General features: G+C 37.7%; 1 protein-coding gene across 7 annotated transcripts in view; it reads right to left on the bottom strand.

The window, feature by feature from the left end:
- The window catches only part of CNKSR2 (connector enhancer of kinase suppressor of Ras 2), a 214,763-nt gene that overhangs the window by 55,065 nt on the left and 136,860 nt on the right, over nucleotides 1-22,838 (bottom strand). For all 7 annotated transcript variants that reach the window (XM_061453247.1, XM_061453249.1, XM_061453250.1 and 4 more), the window contains 4 exons: nucleotides 7,333-7,381; nucleotides 6,371-6,543; nucleotides 4,167-4,240; nucleotides 1,659-1,730 (listed from right to left, as the gene is read on the bottom strand). In XM_061453247.1, coding sequence (XP_061309231.1) covers nucleotides 1,659-1,730; nucleotides 4,167-4,240; nucleotides 6,371-6,543; nucleotides 7,333-7,381 — 368 coding nt within the window. The remainder of the gene's footprint in view (nucleotides 1-1,658; nucleotides 1,731-4,166; nucleotides 4,241-6,370; nucleotides 6,544-7,332; nucleotides 7,382-22,838) is intronic.

The following is a 22,838-nucleotide window of genomic DNA, read 5'->3' as shown; positions in this document are numbered from 1 at the left end:
GGTCATGGTCAATGGTATAAAGTCAATGGTATAAGGTTCAAAAAAGCAAAGTGCTGGGTCCTGCATTTGGGCTACAGCAATCCCAATGAACGCTACAGGCTTGGGGAAGAGAGGCTGGAAAGTGGCTCAGCTGAAAAGGACCTGGGGGTGTTGATTGATGAAGGTGAACATGAGCCAGATTGTGTCCAGGCAGCCAAGAAGGCCAAAGGCATCCTGGCCTGTATCAGAACTAGTGTGGCCAGCAGGACTAGGAAGTGATTATCCTCCTGTACTTGGCACTGGTGAGGCTGCACCTCAAGTCCTGTGTTCAGTTCTGGGCCCTTCAGTACAAGAAAGACATTGAGGTGGTAGAGTGGGTCCAGGAAAGGGCAACAAAGCTGGCAAAGGACCTGGAGAACAAGTCTTATGAAGGACGGCTGAGGGAACTGGGGTTGTTTAGTCCGGAGAAGAGAAGGCTCAGGGGGGACCTTATTGCTCTCTACAACTAACTGGAAGGAGGCTGTAATGAGGAGGGGATGGGTCTCTTCTCCCAAGCAACAAGTGATAGGACAAGAGGTAATGGCCTCAAGCTGTGCCAGGGGAGGTTTAGACTGGATATTAGGGGAAATTTTTTCACAGAGAGGGTGCTCCATCATTGGAACAGGCTGCCCAGGGCAGTGGTGGAATCACCATCCCTGGAAGGGCTCAAAACCTGTGTAGATGAGACCCTCAGTGACATGGTTTAGTGGTGGACTTGGCAGTCCTAGGGTAATGGTTGGACTTGATCTTAAAAGTCTTTTCTAACCTACTTGATTCTATGACTCTGTGATGTATTATTTTGAACTGAATTAATTTCAAGTTATGTTGTGCAAAAAAATGAAATAAACTCCCAAATATTTGAATAGACATGAGATCCATGTTTTTAATTTACCATTTGAATGAATTAGAAGGAACTGTGTCTATTTTGTGCTGGAGTCTCAACAACAATTTGCTGGAAAAATTCCACAAATGGCCTCAAACAGATTCAGTAAAATGCAATGCCCAAAGAACTAGGACTTAAGGCCTTGATTTTTTCTGAGATGCTGGAATTTTCTCCACTAAATTCAATACAACCAATTTTTCACTTCAACATGCGGGTTAAATTCATGGCAATAGAGAGAATCTGCAAAATAAATTCCTTGTAATCTCTACCTCCTTTTCCCAGACTGGCAGAATTAAAATCAGTAAGTGCTTTAAATCTTTCTCCAACTTCTCATTCTCTCCAGGACCAGAAATAGAAGCATCCACAGATCAAGCATCACATATCTTCAGGAATATGTTAGGAGGCAGAGCTGGAGATATTGTATCTTTGTAGGTGCTGCACAACAAAAGGTAAAAACCTGGAATTCTGAAATTGTGTTTGGATGTTGTTTCACATACTGTATTCATTTCTTTTTAGAAAGTGGGAATCTTGTTTCTGAAAATCTTCAACCCTTCGTTTAAAAAAAAAGTAATTTTTGCATGAATTGAATATTTAGCATATGCAGGCACTCAGAAACAATGCTACTCTGCAATTATTTTCTCAGGTATTAAACTTAACTTTTAGATCAGCACATAATTTATTATCACTGTGTAATTACTAGCTTCAGGAAGTGTCACATTTAAGGAATGGTTCCTTGAACTTTGCTAGATTTCCTTACCTGTTCATGTCATCTAGATGTTCAGCAGCAAAATAAAAACTTTTGATCTTAGGATGGCAGGCTTTGAATGCACTGTAGAGGAAAAACATAGTTATAAAAATGTAAAGGCACAACTCTTGTTTTTTAAACTGTACATAGTGTGGTCACCCAGGAATGAGATGCATTCTAATTTCCTGAGGTGTCAGATGTACCCGAACAATATATAAACACATAACTTTTAGAATTGTGCCAGACTTCACCTAGTGCTCTTGAACTACATATTTCTAAATAATGCTTTATCCGTATGTGCATAACTATTGTTCAACAATCACCTGTAGTGTACTATATTTAGATAAAGTTAACCAGTTAAAGATATAATTTCATGTATCAGGTAACTTTGCTGATGTACCTTTAGGTGTTAATTTTTTCTGAACAGAAAATTGACTGAACAATTTATTTGATACAATAGAAAAACTCTTAGTCCTGGTGATTTCTCACATCCCAATGACCTTCAGATTACCTTTAGCTGTAATGACTACGTTTCAAACAAAAGAACACAATGCGCTGATTGACTTCTGAAAAGCTGTTATAAATCAACACTGATTTCAATTTTGAGGTCATTCTAAGCAACAGGCAATTACAGCTCATCTTTTCTTTCCACCAAAGTAATCAACATGACTGGGCTGAGAGAATTACTGCATTTCATACATAATATGAAATAAATTACTAGAAAGCATTTTCTAACTGTGTTGGATAAAGATTTCTGGCGAAGTACTTGAGGATCCAGAAAATGCTTCTGAAAGTAATTAATAATTTACAGTACAGAAGAATCATTTTTGAGAATAGCCTGAAGGTCTCTCTTAAAATAAGAACAAAATATGCGTAACAGTCCCAAAGAAAATAAGGAAAACTGCAAACATGACACATGAAGAACATCATTACCATTTTTCTGAGACACAATGGATTAGAGAGAGTAACAGCTATTTTATGTATCTCTTTATATACATACATAATCCATTGTGTCATCAGAAAAATGGTGATGATGTATTTCACGTGTATCATGCTTGCAGTTTTCAATATATATGTCTCTGTGTGTACATATATGTAAATATATGAAACCAGATTTTTAATAAACCAGGGATATGAAACTGATGTCCAGAAAAGATATTGCTAGTGAAGGCAACATGAAATCAAGACAAAAAGCATTACAGCATGACAAAATGTTATGCAAGTAAAAGCATACAGGGACATCTGCTCAGTTTAGAAAGACATTATCAGGTTACTGAGACCCAAAACTTGACTTCTTAAAATTATTACAGCATCTGTTGTCTGGATTCTTAAGAGTTTTTTCTTTATCTCCCACCGAAGCAAGGGATTTTCATAGCCACATTTTATGTTCTACTGTTCAACAGGTAACAAATCGAGTACAAAAACCCAATGCAAGCAGGGTGCAATTCTGAGGAATGAGTTGCCTTTATGCTGCTGCCCCAACAAAACAGAAAAAATGAGGCACTTCGGTAATGTAGCCCAAGGACACAGCACAATAAGTCCAAGTTGATGTATCTTTTTTTTTTTTGTTAATGAAGTTTTCATTTTCTGCTCTTGGAAACTATCATGAAGAGTACAATTCACCCTGAAGAGATATATGGACCAACTGATACAAGGTCAGTGTCTTCTTTAGAACTGTATGTACTACAAACCATACCATTTTACTTTTGCAATTCTTTTTCTGTACAAATATCAGTGATCCAACAGTCTTAGTAAACTTAACAGTAAAAGGCATTAAAAGGCAATACAAAAAGTTTTCAACACTAGTTACTCTAAAAATATCCCTGTGGGAGTATGGAGCTGTCACATTGCTACATATGCTTGACTTTGTGTCTAAACAAGAAATGGATTTGTGCAGTGGCACAGATCTGGACAGAGGCCAACACACAGCTAGGTGAGAAGTTATTTAAGACCTTTAAGAAATACAGCAAATCATTGTCATTTTCTTTTTTGTACTCTGCCTCAGGACTAACACACTCTTTGAGATGACACTAATTAATTTGGAGTTACATGAAAAATTGATGCCTGGCCATGAACTTGCAGACTTATTTATTTGGATTAATTTTATTTGGATTTTATTATGCTTAAAACTCTTTACTGAGCCTAAAGGTATCTCACATATACACAGAAACCCGCACCAAACACCTCCCCCCCCAACCCCCCCCCCCCAAAAAAAAAAAAACAACCCACAAAAAAGAAAGGAGAACTAGGAAAATAAAGGGACAGAAGCAGCCAAGCAGCCTTCTTGCTCTTAATTCATTTTGCTCTAGTCAAGCACTGTGATGCATGATAAAGTAAAAAAACCTTCTCCAGGAAAGATAGCACACAGAAACCACACTGAATTTGCCTCTTCTGTATGAACTTATGATACAATCAAATGTCATTGTAATAAAATCCATTATGTCACTGAGTCAAGGGAAAAACTTGTCCTTTGTTCCACTTTTTCTATTGTGTAATTGCATTATTTTTGAGCATACTTACTATTTCTTGCGGCATTCACTGGCTCTGTCAATTTTGAATTCAGGTAGACTGATGAAACCTTCTGCTTTTTCATCCTGCAAAGGTAGTTCTAGATATTACTATTGTTAAGGTGTTTGTTTGAAAAAAACCCAACCCACCACACTGAAAACTTAAAAATATTTTCACTTTCCTGCTTCTTACATAAGGAATACTAATGTATGCTCTGCTCTGGCAAACTGCCTACCGAAGTCACTGGGACTTTTGCCAAAATAGTAAGAGAGATCCCTTGGTATAAAATACAATTTTAAATGCCCAGTTTTCTCAAACAATTTCACAGCTGAAGCAGTGTTTGAAAATACAGAAGATGACCAAATGTATTCAGGCAATTAGTTATTGTAATTACTTAATTTGGGGGAAAGATGGGCTAATTAATAAGGAGAAATGCAACCTACTGTAAGAAATAGGGAAATAAGCAATTTCAATGTGTGTTGTTTTCCATCTTTATATGATATCACGTCTAAGAGGCACTGTACCTCTTCAGCTACTTTCATCTGTCTCCAACACTTAAGGAAGAAGGCATCTGACCTTCCTCCCCCCTCCCCTAAAGCCTTGCTCATAGTTCATTTTATCAGACATTCAGTCTCCTTTGACTTTTCACAATTTGAAAGCATTATTTTAAGCCACTAGTACCTCAATAACACAGACTCTCTTATTTAGCTGCTCATAACTTTGCATGAGAAATTAACATGATCATGAAAGTGGAGCTTAACCTACACAAATGTTATGTTAAGGAATTCCACAGAATTATATCTTTTTCCCAGAATCTCCATAGGTATTTATGCAGCCCTTATGACTATGTGCTTTCTTAAAAATAAATAAATAGAAGACATAAATCAGCATGTAAAACTGGAACTGTAGCTGTAGAAGGTGCAAGTTTGTAACGGGTTCTGCATTACCAGGCATTTTAAAATCAAAAGGACACTGTTTAGAATAAACTTGCCATTTTTATTTTTTTGCATGGTTGGCTAAGCAGAATTTTGGCAAGACCACTGTTTACTTGGCTGTCCATGTGCCACTGATGCTCCTCTCACCAGCCTGTGAATCTGTTGGAGACTGCAGACACTTTGATGATGGAGCTGAGGTCTCAAAAATAACCAATTCTCAGCAAGTCCCAGGAAAACTGGGACAAGGGGGAGACAGAGGTGGTCAGACCATTGCCCTCTCCATTGGATAGTAAGGCACAACTCAGTAGTTCCACATGCTCCTTGGCCATGTTTGGTGACCACTCATCATCGTTGTAGATATAAATTACTGCCCTTATGAACACTTTGTAATAGACCTTGAAGAGGGAGGGTGGAGAGAAGGGAGTTAGGGTAACTGATCTGGAGCTGGGATCAACATACAAATGGGATAAGTCTGTGGCAAAACAGGCTTCAGTGACTGCTCATGGAATGACTTGCTTTCTGTATACTCAGGGAAAAGTTGTGTTTCACAGTATTTTAAACAGGATATGCACAAATGCTTGCAGTGATTGAAAGAACAATTCCAGGACTGCGTGCCTCTACATGTTGGCAATGGTTTTACCTCAGCCTATTTACTAACGAACTAATAGAGTTTTAAATTAATGTTTCCTAACTCACTGGCAAAAAGTTTTCTTGGTAAACCTGATATAAATAAACATGCATTAATGCAGAACATGCTGCACAATCAAAGCTGCACACAGTTCAGTTGGGCTGCTCCAGCACTCTTAAGTTCAGCATATATGAGCACTGAAAGCTTATCAAAAGCTACAAAGAAGGAGAACTCTACTGAGAAACAAACCATCTTCCTTAACTGCCAGAGGTTTTGGTGGTTTCACTAGCATAGATAAACAAACAGGCAGTACATCATTAAAATTTACACTCCCATGACTAAGGTTGAATGACAGGATTAAACAACTAGCTTTTCCCTTTCAAGGGTTTGAAGATAGATTTATTTTAATTTGGTGAGAGCAGGACACAGGAAAATGTGTTATTTCTCCTTGTAGCACACAGTGAATTTGAAGGACCAAATATCTCTAGAGCTTAATGGTAATTTACTCAATCAATCAATATTAATTTCAGTGTGATTATTTGGGTGAATGAAATTATTCACATACATGAGCACTCAAAGCACTGGCTTCCCACTCAATCATAAAAACAGCAGTACACAGATTATTTGTCAAGGCAATGAGCGTAGATGCTCACCTCTTCATTGATATACCAATATAGAGATGTATCCTTCAGGACAAACCAATATTTTTTCCATTTCTGCGAGAAATAACTCTTGGCATCTTTCTTTTTCCAAAGCCAGCCTTCACAGTCCCCTCGACCAAGGTCTTTACATGAGATCCTTCTTTTGCTTTTACCTGGAATAGGAGCTGAAAATGACGAGGACATGTGAAAGCATTTGATTTGTCCACTAAATCAACAAGACAGATAGCCAGAAAGCACTATGTATTTGTTTAAGAAAATCGATTAAAAATTTCAACCTCAATTTGCCATAAATAGATTTTACAAACATTCTATTTCAACCCCAAAGTCTATGTAAAGCACCATAAGTTAAAAATAAAAACAAATCAAAACAAACCATGTTCAGCACCTCACAAAGCTCATATTCTATGGATAAGACAGAAAAGATATTATAGAGAAAAGAAAGGCAAAATATTTGAAATCAGAAAAATGGTTATTTTTAGTTTTCAAAAAAAATAATATTTCACATCAGGTTAAAGCACACAGCATATAAATTCATGTACTTTCACACTTGGCTGTCAAATACCACTATGCAAGTACTTCATGGGTATTCGAAACCCTCTCTTTGTAACTGCTTTTGCAACTAAGGCCTTTGTACTTCTAAATCAAAAGAGGAAAATTTATTATGCTATAAATTACCTGACAGCTTAGGTAATGAGCAAGGACTGCAGTAAGACATTACATGCACAGAACTGGAAAAAACAGCCCTGGCCCCAAAGATGCTAGAGCCTAAGTATTCAAGAAAACCCCACCATCGGATATATGTATCATGTACTAACAGCTTCTCAACATGATCAAGTGAACTAAACATTGAATAGGAGCTAAAAAGTTCTAGTTCCTCAGATACTGCAATACTATAAACATTAATCTTGGCAATTCCCTTCTTACCAATACATGAAAATAAATTTAATTTTTACCTTTGCTCTTCTTTTTACTTTTCTGCTGTAGAGAAGACTGCTGAAATGTCTACAAAAAAAAAAAAAAAAACCACAACAAAATGGAAGAAGTGAAAATACAGTGTTTATATTTGACCACATCCTTGTTAAAAAAGAAGTAGAATATTGTGAACACTTAAGTCAGCACCAGATAACACCAGCCAACAGACTTCTAGGCCTCAGAAAAAAAGGTACTTTTAGTTCATCTGCTCATAAGGTTGTAAAGCAAAAGCACACAGTGAAACATCTTAAAATAGACCACAAATTACTTTACCAACAACTGAAGATTCTGCTAATGAGGAAGGAATGTCTCCCTTTGGTTAGTATGATAGTGAAGCTACACTGCATTTCTCAAGAGCATCTCATTAAGGTCTTCTTGACATAAATATGCAAATATGCAAATTAACACTGCCTAGTGCAGGTGTGAAGGCATTTATGTGATGGTCTTTAGAACATCAGACAGTTTGCTCAGAAATGGGCCTAATATTTTTAAAGATATCAGTAAAATTCTGCTAAATCACAACCGTGAAAAAGTCTCCCAAATAAATATTCTGAAATAGAAACCACTTTCCGTTTGATCAGATTTGGACTGGAAGTATTTCTCTCCAATTGATCCACTCCCATGAACCACCCCATTGCCTTGCCAGTGAGACAGGAAAGAAACTATTTGTTTACTCAAGATCCTAGCTTATTAAAAATGACAACACATATTAATATATTCCATGGTCATTTTTGGTAAAAACCTTTGATTCAGATAATCACCATCACTCCAGTGAACTAAAAAATAATTCTGTAATTAATCACTTCAAAATTTAAAGACATAATTTTAGTTGGTTTGAATTTTAGTTTTCTATAGACAAATGTATTTGAGAATGCTAAAACTAAGACAAGGCCACATTCAAGTGTCTGAGTATTAAAACCTCTTATTTCAGTTTACCATGAAGCAACAAAAAAAAAAAAAAAAATAAAAGCTTTTGTGCTACTTGATAAAAATAAATCTAAGCAAAAGCACCGACAGCCCTGTAATCCCAAATCCTGTTCCTTGCAGATAAGACAAACCCTTACCCCAATTTACAAGGCTACCTTTCCAATTCAAAAACTGCTTTGCATTTTCTCCTCCCCACTTCCCATTCACCTGAACTCATACAGAAAGCTGAAGCTCAGCTACCAAGGTATGCCTTGCTTCACAGCTAAGACATTCTCAAGAAGCAAAAACTAACATGTCCATGGGGATAAATTGCCAGCAGTACAACAATAATTAAGTGTAATGTATAAACATTAACTGACTTAGAAGATGTGCTGATCCCTTGTAGACCATATCTAAAGAAAGCTATTCACCTGTATTGCCACCTCAGATGGCCAAAACAGGCCTCCACTGGGAACAAAAAAGGAGCCCATTTGTTTTTATTCCCTGGCTCTAGTTTTTTTAATTCTGCTTCTGGTAGTATCTCAATCAGCACCAGCTCTCAGAAGCTGAGACAGCAACTGCATCCCAATTTAAGTCGCATGAAATATTTCGACCTTCATAGGACTAAGAGAGATATTTATGGCCTAGGAATCAGAGTGACTGGGCAGAACTGTGTAACTCTTAGATACCTCGAAAATCTTATATAATCCAAAGTACTTGAAAAACCACACACACCCATATAAACCCAAAACTTTAGCACTTCTCAGTTCACAACCCATACAATTTCATTCTGCTGCTTGACTTTTCTGTACTAATGTTTTCACAGTGCCAAAACAGAAAACAAAAACCTTTGCTTGGTTTTCTCATAAGTGATTATGAAAGCAGATTAGAACGATATGAAAAGCCTGATCTTTAAATGTTTCAACTGTAAATTGAACCTGCAAACGTGCGCTCGCACCTCACAACTTCTGAGTCAGTTTTTGGTAAGAAAGGGTAATGAAGGGGTATCAGGTTTTAATTGGAAGACAGCATGTAATTTAAGTGTCTAGCCATTTTTCCATACATTATGGCATATTGCAAAATATAAAGGTTTTATTAAATTCAGTAATTATTCTAAATGAGCTCATTAAATTAAATTGTAATTAAGGACAAAATCTACAACTGAGTAAAGTTCCTGGGAACTATTAAACCATCTGCAGTGATTGTAGCTAACACTTTAGATTACACAGACTTCAGGATTCAAGTTGGCATGCCCTTCGCAAAAACAGCATCAGCTTTTTTTTTTTTTTAAACCTGGAAGATGTTTTTGTAAAACATATAGTATATAATATGCAAGAAATAGAAAAACCCAAACAAGTGAGGATGAAATCTGAAAGTGCTTCTTCTGTTGCTTTTTTTTAGGAAATCATTGGATGGAATCTGCAGCCTCTTCCAAGTTATTAGATAATGCTTGATGCCATTTTCTCAATGCTGTTTATAATCACAGAATGATGAATGAAGTCATGTCCTTCCTCCTACTCAGAGAAAGGCTTGCTTTGAAGCCAATGCTATTGATTTGGGTCAACAAGACCAGGTTGGACAAGGCCTTGGGTGATATGCTTTAGTGCGAGGTGTCCCTGCCCATGCAGGGGGGTTGGAACTTGATGATGTTAAGGTCTTTTCCAACCCTAACTATTCTATGATTCTATGAACTGGTTATTTTGCCAAACTTCAAGAGACTGAGGAGGAAGTCTAAAGATTTGGGGTCAAACTATTCCTGTATAAGAGCATCTCTAAGATCTAATATAAATTCCACGTGTGATCCACAGAACACATCCATATCCAAAAAATAGATATATTCTATTATTTACTTGAACCCCTTAATGGTGACAGAATTTGTAGGTCTACCAAAATAAAAGACCATAACTGAAGCTTCTCTGAAGATCTGTTTTGGCCATAGCAATTAGTACTAAATTTGACAGCTCCTAAAATCCTCTTTCAAGTTCTTACTTGTTTCTTCACTTTTCTTCAGAGATTTTGCACCTGCTCATTTTCAGAAACCTGGAAGAGAGAACCAGGTTATGGAAATAATAATCCCCAATTTTCTGCCTGAATTTCAGCTCAGTATGATTGGGAAGAAAAATGACAGGTATCTTTATAGTTTTTTTGAGAGCTTCAGTCAAATCCAATTTTTCTCAAGCTTCAAGTTTAGACACGAAGGAACTATTTACAGTCAGACAGTTCCCCTCTGTCTCTGTAAGATAACTTTAGCTTCAGCAGAGTAGCTTGTAACATTTGTGATTACTGGAACTTTCTGCTGCAGATAGGTGGTGCTTCCAATTATTTGATCTCTCACACTCAATACTTTGAGAACACCAGCAATGTTCTGGTTTTGTAGTTTTGATACACCACATATACGTATTTCTCTGCATTTGGTGTGTTGAGAGTCAAAATTTCAGAGCTAAAAGAGTGAAAAGGGGAAAAAACTCAAATCTATTTATATTATATTGTCACACTACCCACCAGTTTAACAAGTCATGCTCCAGGGTTCTCCCAACAGAGGATTTTGCCAGAATCTTATTTGTTGACAATCTTGTTTAGTCTCCAATAAGAGCTAGTGATAGTATTAATTACTTTTGTGGATATTTGTGGAAAATACAGTTTTTAAACACTATGTTACAAAGGTATGATGGGAGATGACCTCTGGCAGCTCAGAGTTTGAAACCTCCTGCCAATCAGTAGCAGAATTTCATTCACAACAGATAACCGGTTTGTTTACAGCAAGAGCAGGTGTTAACCTGTTACCGTGTTTAGCCCTCAAACTAAGCAAAAAGATTACTGCTCATAGCTAGGTCTTGAAGCTATCTGAGTCCACACAGACCATCTGCAAGGTAGCTTCTGAAGGACGAGCTGAAGCTAGGACACACAGGACTTCATTGGCACAGGAGAGAAGAGACAAGGTATGACCTGATGTTCTGTTACGAGTTATGAGGGCTAAGGATCAAATGAAGCTAGTGAAACTACACTCAGAAGGGAACTCACTAAAACGTGGGATAAGGAAAGACTATGCTCTAAGCATGATCCTATTTAGGAAGGCAAAGACTTCACTGCTTTGTTTGAACAGTTCTTGTTGACTGGGGTTCAGAGACTGCTAGCAGAAAACATCTCATGCTTTGTATATCCGACTTGTCAGGTCATGCAGGGTGTTTTAGGAAATACTCCTGTTCCTGTAATCACAATACACTAAGATTATTCTAAATCCTACTCTATTCTCTTTTATTCTTACATTTTACTGAATACTTGTTAATTTTTTGTGTACCTCTGGGCTTTGAACTTCTGACATACATCCAGTATTCTCTAATTTGTCTGTGGCTATAAGCACTTAGTTGCCCAAAATCAGTACTATGGCACTACAGTTGTGCATATAGTATTTTTAATTTGCTGCAAGAGCTCTAGTTTACGTAACCCTTCCAAAAGCAGCAGGGCTTCAGTCTGGACAGATAAGATGCAAATACAGTAAATGGGATGGGGTATGTAAGAGACAATCTAATACAAAAGCACGACAGTAAATTTATGAAAGCAGATCCAGAAATATTTCCTATGCTAAAGTCACAGGGTGATGACAAAACAGTCATCATATGTGAGTAATTCATAAATCCATGGTGAGTTTGAAGGAAAAGTGATTTAAAGAAAAAGGATGACATAGCTGATTAAAAATGCCCTGAAACCTTCAGTCTTGCCTCCCAAAAGCAAAATTTATTGAATCAGATCTTGATCTTTTGGTACACTGGTAACAGATACTTCTGCTCTCCCTGCACAGCTCTCTCTCCTCTTAAGCACACTCTATAATAAAAATATCAGACCTGGGTATTTACTAAGTTCTAGCCTAAAACACATAATACTAATACACAGTATGAACATTATGTATGTACAGACTTTCAAAAGTGAGCTTTTGTAGTACAAACAAAATAATGCCAACAAGTAAGGCAGAGTCATTATACTAAATATCCTGTGCATATTTCTCTTTTAAATGGCAGGTATGTCAGAGAGAAGCATGAATCACTAGTTCTGCAAATGGGCTGGGAGAGGCACAGACATATTAACAGTCATTGCCAGAACAGATATCAGAATTTATGGCTGGATATGTTATCCTACACACCATATTCCTCTTCCTCCTCACTTAGTCTTGCTTTTTCAGAGCTGCAAAAAAGATGTTTAAACACTAAGGCCAAATGAACCCGTATTTGCAAAATTTGGCAAAGCAATAGTTTCCTTGGCAGCAGCCATAAAATCCATTTCAGGTAATACAGTTTTCTACATTTACCTGACAACCAAAGGCCATGTTCTTATTCCTTCTCTCCTTCCCCACAGCAGCTTTATGAAAGGCTTCTACAAATTACTAGATCTATATAGATCTAGTATAGATATCTAGATTATCTATAGATAGATGGCTATAACATCTATCATGCATGGTCACAGCTCTAATTGGGTTCATGTATTTTTGGGGCTCTGACCATGAATTCCAAATACATGTGTTTTGTTAGTGACCACAAGGATAAAAAGCCAGCATGTGTCTTAAGAGGAATATACTAAAAGCTTTTTACTGTAAAAAATGTAGCCTAGGACCCTGAAGCTGCGAACTTTCTAGCTGCCTCTGCTGTAGGCAATTGCTACGTTACCTGCACAGGCTGTTGTCCTTATTACATAGTCTTCAAGGGCTGATTTGTCAAAGATGTCTAATCTTTTCACACAGCTGTTCCTATAGCTGCTTATCCAGGAAGAACATGCTAGCTAAGGACAGAACTATGGTTGTCTGAAATGTGACAGCAAGTACAGCTTTCCTGTTCAGAGATTCTTTTTCATTCTCCCAGACCTAAGCTTTCTCTTGTAATATGGGGTTCAGGGTCTGTGGAAAATGTTTCATTAGCTGGATACAAATTTGCAGTTGCACAAGCTAGTACAAATTGTTTGTGCAAAACTGTTAGCATAACACAAGCCGAACTTCAAAAAATAAGTGTTTTTTAAAACTTCAGGTCATGTGAGAAAATAATACACAGTGGTCCTGCTTTCCACCACCAGGGAAAGATTTTCCTTCTTAGCCATTAAGCCACAGGACTCTTTAATTGAATCATCAAAGCAGTAAAACTGGACAATATCAAATTTAAATGAGAGTTCTCATACTCCCCCACTGTCTTTTCAACTAACAGAACAAGGACTGTAGCACTGTCATAGCTGCCTGAAGTAAATGAGGATTAAAAAAGCCAGACAAGTGCTGCTCATTAGAATAATTCATTCTGAGATCATCCTTCTGCTCTATATCTACTCCGAAACATGTAATTTTGGCACCTCCCACACTGTTTTTATTGACAGTAAGTCATCTGAGAGAGAAAGTTGGGCTCCAAAACTGTATGTATTCCTTAATGGGAAAAGTCCAAGACACATCAGTTGTTTCATCACTGTGTATGTTTCAACTTCATCTATTTAAAAGGGAAAAAGAAACTTAGCTGTCATATATTATAAAAGAATATTTTACCCTTTTTTGATTTCTACTCCAGAACAATTCCCATTTTCATCTCTTACTGAAGCAATTGGACCAGAGAACCACAAAATGGCTGACACAGGAAGGTACCTCTGGAGACTGTCTTATCCAGTCCTGCTGCTCAAAGCAAGGTCAGCTAGAGCAGGTTGCTCAGGGCTGTGTTCAGTTGGCTTTTAGTATCTATAAAGATGAAGACTCCACAAACTGCATAGACAACCTGCCCCAGTTAAACCATCTTCATAGTAAAAATAGTTTTTTCTTATGTTTACATGGAATTTCCTGAATTTCAATATATGTCCACTGCCTTTTGTCCTTTCACAAAGTATTGCTGAGACTAGTCATCCCATATGCACTCTAGAAGCCTTGTGGAGTGCTAGTTCCCTGCTGTGTTTCTCCTACAGCAAATATCAGTCCACCAAACAAACCTCTTTCAAACGACACAATTTCCTCCAGGAAAAACCTGGTTTTGCTTAGAAAATTTCTGTCTGATTCACAGGAAATGTAGGTTTTCCTCTGTATATTTATCTACACATTATAAGACTATCCAAGCAGTTGTAAGAAACATTCTGCAGGTCACCTATGTTAGATTAGAGAAGTGGTCATTGGCACAGCATGCAACTGATCCTGAACCTTCTGGGGACACAACTACTGTAAAACACCACAGAAGTCAACCCCAGGGCATTAACAAAATTTTGCAACAGGCCCATGGTCTTTTTAGATGAAAAATCATTAGTTTAAATAAAGGTTCCTTGCCCCCCTACAACACCTACATGTCTGCTTATGATGAAAAGAGTACATACATAGGTCCTTCTATAGGAAAGTCAGCAACACTCCTGTGTCCCTCAGCCTGATCTCTTTTGTATTGCTCAGCCTGACTGTGTGACAGAGAAAAGTACAGGGGATGTAGGAGGTCTGTAATGAATGAGGGCAGAACTGAGAAAACAGATTTTTGCTTTAAGGAAGATATACTCTTGCAAGCTATTTTCTGTTAGCACTTGGTCATAGTATTATTTCAGTGAAATAAACAGAAAACTCATTTTGACTTTGAGCAGAGGAGAAGTTTCAATGAGGGAAAGAACATTTGTACCTCAGCCATTATACATTCTGTTAAAATTCCTACCAAACACTTCAATTGCACCTATGAATTAAGGTAGAAAAAGAACAGTTAATTCCAGGATAAAAGTTGCATTACTTGCTGGAATTCAGTAAAATGGCCTCTAAGCATAGGATGAAACAGCATTTCTCAGAAGATGGGGAAAGATAACATTAGGCTTTTTAATTCTGTGCTGGCTATGGTGGTTTTATGGGTACAAATAATCTTACAAAATTAAGTCTTACACTTCATTCTAAAGTCAGAATTCTGTAGTGTTAGAAATATTATCTGCTTGGGTTAATCTGAAAGTAAAGGGGTATACCTAAGGAACGAACAAAAAGCACTTATCTCTATATGAAAAATATGAGGGTTTTTTCCTCTACAGCGGAGTAGCAGAGATGGATTGGCTGACTCAGAGATCAGACGCTAAGCAACAAGCACTTCCTTCCAGTAAAACAGAAACACCTAATAAACCAGCTTCTGTTCAGGAGCCGCGCTGCTGCAAAGAGCCATTTTCCGCCCGGGTGCAGCCATACAATCTCCCACATTATGTGTCAGCAATATGCTCAAGAGGCCACCACCGTGTAAACGGGGAAGAGGAATGGGGCAGGGACTCCTGCAGAGTCAAAACCACCACTTTGTAAAAATCACTTGCTCAGAAACAATTGTGATGCTTGTCAAAGCGTTTTGATTAAATGGTACTCTTGCGCTCCTTTAATTCCAACATCATTTTCACCACTCAGTACAAGTTTTTCAGGAGGCCAAATTTCATGACTCACGCCAACCAGTGTCCTTGGTTCACTGCTTTCATAGCCCAACACCTCCCTTTTCCTTGTGCAGAAAGGAGTACAGAGAGGAGCCAGCTGAGAAGTCAGAAACTAGATCTAAGTTCTCATAGATGTGACACTCCCCGTCATATTGCAGTGACAATTCATGCTGACTCCCCTCTGTACAATGCCTGGCATACACCTCACTGCTACAATATGCTGTGCTTAATCTTTTCTTTATCAAAGGGGAATAACTGTGGAACTAAATCATGTATTCTACAGTAAAAAACCCAAACCAATAAATCTCTCAAATGCGCTATTGTGATTGTACCAGCTATAGGTAATGTATCTTAGTGGTGTACAAACAATGCTAATTCCTACAAAGGCAGAAGTCCTCTATCAGTTAACAAAAGCAGGATACAACCCAGAATGATTGACTGAAATGGATAACAGAAAAAATACAGAATGGGGATGTGAAAGGATATCAGGAAATGGTCTGAGCTGGGAGATTTATTAGTCTACAGATCTACATCTCTTGACAATGTAAAATTACACTTTCAAAGCATTATATCATATGCAGCAAGGAATAAATCTAGACTGGCAGAGCTCCACTAGATGACCTTTACAGTTTACAGTAACTCTCTCAGTTTTAAAGAATTCCCTAGCTTCATCATTGAAAGAAATTATAACAGGCCATTTTTTCCCTCAAGGTCAAATGCAAAAGAAGGTAATAGGGAAAGTTGAAAATAAAAATCTTCCACAAAAACTTGCAACTGTGCTTTGTGATGGCACATAAACCAATATCACCTCACCCCTGGAGCATTTTGTTTGCTGCAATAGTTAACTCTGGATTCTAATGAAAATGACATAGTATATAGAAATACATGCAAAATCTCCCATATTCAATACCTTCAAATTTCATTCTGGCAACGGCTTCCCCAGTAAGAGAAAATTCATGGCATTAACTGTGTCTTTCAAGGAGAAGCAGTGCAGGTGTGAAAATGTTCTCTTATCTGTGACAGGAATAATATTCCTCATGAAGAATGCATGTATTATTCCATATAGTTAAAAGAACTTAGTACTCCCTCCTAGGGAGACAAAACATTATTATTTCACAAAATATGTGCTTAAAGAGAACACAAGTGTAAAAGACACATATGGACATCCGGTCTCTTCAATCTTGAGTTTAAAGGACTGAGAGTCTAGAACTGGCAAAACAAACGTGAGATTACCCAGGCACTTTCACTAGATGCTTTTAACTAAACAGCAATGGAACAACAGAAACTATGCCTTAAATCCAAACAAGCTGCTGTCCTCTCAGGTGCTGCTGCTGAAATCTCTGTTTTACTGCTCACCTCCAACTTTTTCCCACGAGGACAGCCAAGCAATGCAGCAGGTTGGGTGGGAGTTCATGCAGTTTCCATCTCAGGTTTACAGCTCCTGACTGGGCAAAGCTCTGAGAAGCCTCATCTGACCTTAGAGCTAACTTTGCTTTGCGCCAGACCAGAGTAGAGACCTCCAGAGGCTCCTCCCAGCCTGAATTATCCTATGTACTTTATGCTGGTTTCTGAGATATTTGGATTTTTTTTTTTTTTGTAGAAAATTCATTAGGATTGATGCCATTTTCTTGCTGGCAGGCTAATTATAACTTTGTTCTCTTTCCTCTCCCCTGTCCACCATTTTTAATGGAATTATGACAACTGGCCATCCATTCATGCAGTTTACCACCTTACACTGTTCCCATCATTAGCAACAGCAGTTCATACCACATATGAATGTGGAGTTTAATACATATCTGAACAGGATTAAATGAAGGTGATTAACTGCAACAGCAGAGGACTAGTCCCAGGAGGTCTCTCTATTCCCCTGTTGATTGCACTAGTCTAAAAATAATACAATGCCATCTTCCATTAGCAAGGAATTTATGAATTTATGTGATGCCTTTTCTCTCACAAATGTAGAAGCTTTATTTAGGACAAGATATTTACCAAACCCTTTTATTTACCTTTTAGCACAACAATCTTATGGCTATGCTAATCACTTCCAATTCACAGAATCACAGAATCATAGAATCATAGAATGGCTTGGGTTGGAAAGGACCTTAAGATCATCCAGTTCCAGCCCCACTGCCACAGGCAGGGACACCTCCCCCAGACCAAGTTGCTCCTAACCCCATCCAACCTGGCCTTCAACACTACCAGGGATGGGGCAGCCACAGCTGCTCTGGGCAGCCTGTGCCAGTGCCTCATCACCCCCACAGCAAAGAACTTCTTCATAATATCTAATCTAAATCTCCCTTCTTTCAGTTTAAAGCTATTACCCCTTGTCCTACCCCTACAGGCTGTCCTGGGTTCAGCAGTAGCAGTCATGTTTCTCCTCCTTGGTAGCTGGTGTAGTGCAGTGTTTTGACTTTCGGCTCGGGAACAGAGCTGATAGAGATGTTTTGGTTTGGCCAAGGACTTTGTGAGCCTCATGCTCTGCCAGGGAGGAGGGGAAGCTGGGAGGAAGCAGAGACAGGACACCTGACCCAAACTGACCAAAGAGGTATTCCATACCACAGCACGTCATGCCCAGGATGTAACTGGGAGTTAGCCGGAAGGGCTGGGAGACTGCAGGGTTGGAGGAGGTATCGGTCAGAGCTTGGTCGGGCTTGGGGGGCGAGTTATCGGTCGGCTGGTGGTGAGGTGTTGTATTCTCTTCCCTTGTTATTTCCTTTATCATTATTATCATTGGTGGTAGCAGTAGTGATTTGTGTTATACCTTAGTTACTAAACTGTTCTTATCTCAACCCGTGGGAGTTGCATTCTTTTGATTCTCCTCTCCGTCCCTCCGAGAGCAGGGGGAGGGCAAGAAAGGGGGGGAAGTGAGCGAACGAATTACCTGACTGGGTTTAAACCACGACACAGGCCCTTGTAAAAAGTCCATTTCCATATTTCTGGTAGGCCCCCTTTAGGCACTGGAAGGTTACTATCAGATCTCTCAAGAGCCTTCTCTTCTCCAGGCTTGTTTGTTTTATATGCCACACAGTTCACTTATGGTCTAGATGAAGTTCCTATAGCGATTCTAGCAACATAATTAATAATTTTATTACTTTTTTTTTCTTGTTACATTTATAATGGGCTGCCATTTGAAGGAAGGAATACATGCAGTATCATTTATATGGTTTTTTTTTTTTTTGAGCGAAGAAGCTGGCCAAGGGCTGGAACCACTACTCCAGCTTAAGAAGATGCTGCTCTTCTGTCTGAATCAGATACTTCAAACCATGAGTCTCCAGTTGAAAGAAACCCAGTGCGTGCAGTGTGTAGGCATTCAAAGCTGCCTACAGGCAATGGGACATGACACTGTTTCAGACTCATGAAGGCACTAGTGAGAATTTTCCATTCTATTTCTTCCTCTTACCTGTATTCCCCTTACTGATTTTTTTAATTGTTGTTCTTTCCAACTGTCTCTCAGAGCAAAAGGCCTTCTATATCTGAACTACACTAGAGGAAGCTGACAAGAGAAATGGATATGTTAAGAGCTCATGATGCTTTCATAGTGGAATTGAGTGTTCTACTCCACATTGCACTATATGAAACATTTTACCAGCACTTTTGCCTCTGTATAGACTTTGAGTCCTTAAAAAGAATTCCAAATGAGCTTATTCTATAACTTCATAAGCCTATTCAGCTCTGATTCTCTGCAGAACAGTGATCTCCTTCCATTTCCACATGCAGACTAAGATATTGTCCCAGCCTTATTACATGCTCATGGGTGGGGAAGTGGACAAGGAGTTGCTGAAGTTTTAGAACAGGGCAAAATGCTCTCTTACATCCTTATCAGGCTACAAAACCTAAGGTGAGACATGACCAGTGCAACATACAAAAGAAAGGGATGTAAATGTCATAAATGCTCCAGTCATCTCCAGAGAGTGATTTCCTAATGCTTAGTTTTCACCAGCGCCAACCTACACTGAATCTTCATAAACCTAAAAGTCCTGGAGAAGAAACTAGGATATCACAGCAGTTCAGACTATTAGCCTTGTTCTACTGAGGCACCCATGAGCCTGCTTGGAGACCAACCTCAAAAGGGCAGACATCATGAAAAATTACATTTCTTTTCACCCATGAAATTTCCACAGTATGTGCCACTTTCAGTTGAGGTTTCTGGTTTTTTACCCTTACAGTGGAAGCTACTGCATGCACAATTATATTTAGACTGTAAAGGGCTAACTTGCAACAAAGCAGCAGAAAAATGAGCTTTTTAATCCTTTCTTACTGTGGTAATGAATAGCCTAAAATTTTTCACAATTACAAAACATTTCAAAAACTCTCATTAATGATGTTCATTTAATTTCTGGACAGTTATTTGAAATCCACTGCAGTTTCTTAGCTGGGAATACAAAAATGCTAATGCTTTTCAATAACACAAGTATCTTTTTAAAATCAGCTATTTCTTACAAGTACATTTTCAAGGAGTTTAAAATTTTCTTTGCTGATGATTGATGCTTGTAATCATTCTGCAAGCTTAAGTATTATTTTAATACAAATATATAGAGATGAAAGACCATAGAGAAGAAGCAATATTAGTTCCAATGTTAACAAAAATTATGGAATACTTATGGAAAATATTTTTTGTCAATATGCACTTAGGTTAAACTGGACTTTGATATCAACTGCTAGACTTTTATTTTATAATAATAACAAGTCTAACTATAGACATCTGTGAAAACAGGGAGGAGAAAAAGGAAAAGGAAGCTTTGACATTTAAATACTGCCATAGTTGGACTTCAAATATTTTGCAGAAGAAAATGTACCAACTCCATCTGCTGCAATGGTACAATGACATTCTAGACTTCAGACACCTACTTAAAATCTGTGCAAACTGATTTTAATTATTTTTTTTTTCCAGAAACCCATTTTTTGTTTAATTACAAATATCCATAATAAAAATTTCACCAAACTGAAATTCTTTCAATACCGCAATGCTTACAATTATAATAAAATGCTAGTTTTTCAGTGGGGTAGTTCTGTTTTTTTTCTTTTTTGTTAATAGTTTTTCAGGATATAGTGCCTAGTATACGCCATTTCTTTTCATAAGATTTTTACAACAAATTGATTGGTAGATTGTGCACAGGTTTATTAGGAAACTAATATGCTTATGTTCTGCATTTTTTTAAATGCTAGCTACTGAGTACTGTGTACTACAATGAAAAAAATTTAGAAATACATGTGTATTCAAGAATTTTCATAAAAAATGTAGATAGTTTATGTTTCAGCCTTTTAGAAAAAAAGGGTAAGAGGAGTAAGAGAAAAATCAACCATTCAAGTAGGGTTAGACTAAAGTTTTCAAATTCAGAAGATTTAGGTAAATTCTTCTTTGTATTGAGAACATCTAAATACATAAATTTTGAATCTAACTTTTGAAAAGAACTTTTGCCTATTTTTTTCTCTGGAGGGGTTGTTGGGTGGCAAAAAATATCTGGAAAAATGCATCATTTAAGCAGAAAAGTTTGCTGCTTTTTTTTTTTTTTTTTAAAGTTAGTTTCCTTTCCAATTTATCTTACTGGCTAAAAACTGATTTTTGCAATGGGTTTTGCAATAAGCAAATCTTAGAATTACAAAACCATAGAACACCAGGTTCTTGAGGAAGGGACCTTAAGGATCATCTGGTCCCCACCATTCTAGGCATGCAAGACCTAGACTAGATATCTCAGCACCCTGTCCAGCTGAATCTTAAAGATGTCCAGTGTTGGCGAATCTATGACTTCCCTGAGGAGATCATCTTTGCTTAAGTATGTTCAACAAGATCACTGTTGCAACTGAACTTTGTATGCCCAGACTGATGCAGACCGAACAGCTCTTCTGAGCAAACCCACTGAGGTGAACCACTACAGAAACCTCACATGGACTGGCAAAGAGAAATAACTGAAATCATAACCAAATCCCTCATCATCATCTCAGTGTCCTCACTAGCAGAAAGCAGTAGAAAGGAAAGTGCTTGGCTCTCTGTAGGTGCTCATTGCAGCAAGTGCTGAAATTGATTATGTGAGTTAAGAATCACTGAGCTGCACTCCAACCACATGGATAGTTACAGATTGCTAAACAGGATAAAAGTAGTTTTGTCAAAAGCACACCAATATAATTGAATGTTCAGCAAAAACCCTCCAACTGATGGCTTTTTTTTTTTTTTTTTTTTAATTCTTCCATCATTTAACATAAAACTGGAACATTAAAGACAGTGCATATGTACATATCTACACATGTAGATTCAGCAAAATCCCCATGGAACAAATCCTTTGTTTCTTTCCTGCATCTGTTCCTGGGACACCTGTTCCAGATACATGAACTTTAAATGATACATCTTGCTAATAAACATGCTTATTTTTTTTTCCCCAATTAAAATGGCTAAGAAAACTACCCTAATCAATTAAACAATTTTAAATAGGTTATCAGAAAAGTAAGAATCTGTTACTTGTTTGTCACTTTTCCTATGACAGACAAGTCATTAGGATTCGCCAAATAAATATGAACACGTGATCATACACTGGAAAAGGCAAACGGATGAGGCAGAAAGGGAGAAGAAGCAAGGTCAGTAACAGAAGTTTACTCGTATAGGTTTGGAAAGAGTATGTAAGCAAAGTTACTTTTTCTTGTATAACTACTATATACAATAGGCTGCAACCTTTTCTTCCGTAGTAATTCTGTTTCTAGACTAAGGGAAAGTTGTATCGATCCAGACAGGAGCTGATTATTATTAACCTGATATGGATCTTCCTTTGACTCATGACACTACCTCCCTTCTAAATAACATTATTTTCCTACAATGAAAACAAAGCACAATGTACCAAGGAAACTTCTATACAGAATAACATAATGAACTTAAAAACCTACAGTCGTGTGTCGGAGCTTTAATTTCTTGTGCCCCAAAGGATCAAGACAATTTTAACTGCACCATTTTATATCAACAGTAATAGATCACATTGAACACCTGCTTGCACACTAGATTAGCAACAGCTCAAACAGTGTGCCTTGGCTTAATGAAAACATTAACACTCTGTGTTGGCATTTCTTTTGCAATACTAAGGAAAAATAGAACGCAAAAACAACAGCTTGGCTAGAAGTCAACATAGGCTGGAAACACTTTCTGGAATGGGAAGCAAAATAAAGCAAAGTGGTGAAGAGACTTTGTATGTGAGGGTTAAAAAAATGTGATAAGTGGATA

The sequence above is a fragment of the Pezoporus flaviventris genome, unplaced genomic scaffold (assembly GCF_033815535.1).
Source record: "Pezoporus flaviventris isolate CSIRO_AGI_PZ_B2104156 unplaced genomic scaffold, CSIRO_AGI_Pfla_v1 ptg000015l, whole genome shotgun sequence".
Lineage (NCBI taxonomy): Eukaryota > Metazoa > Chordata > Aves > Psittaciformes > Psittacidae > Pezoporus > Pezoporus flaviventris.
Note: the sequence above shows the minus strand (reverse complement) of the source record. Positions and strands in the feature narration are given on the sequence as shown.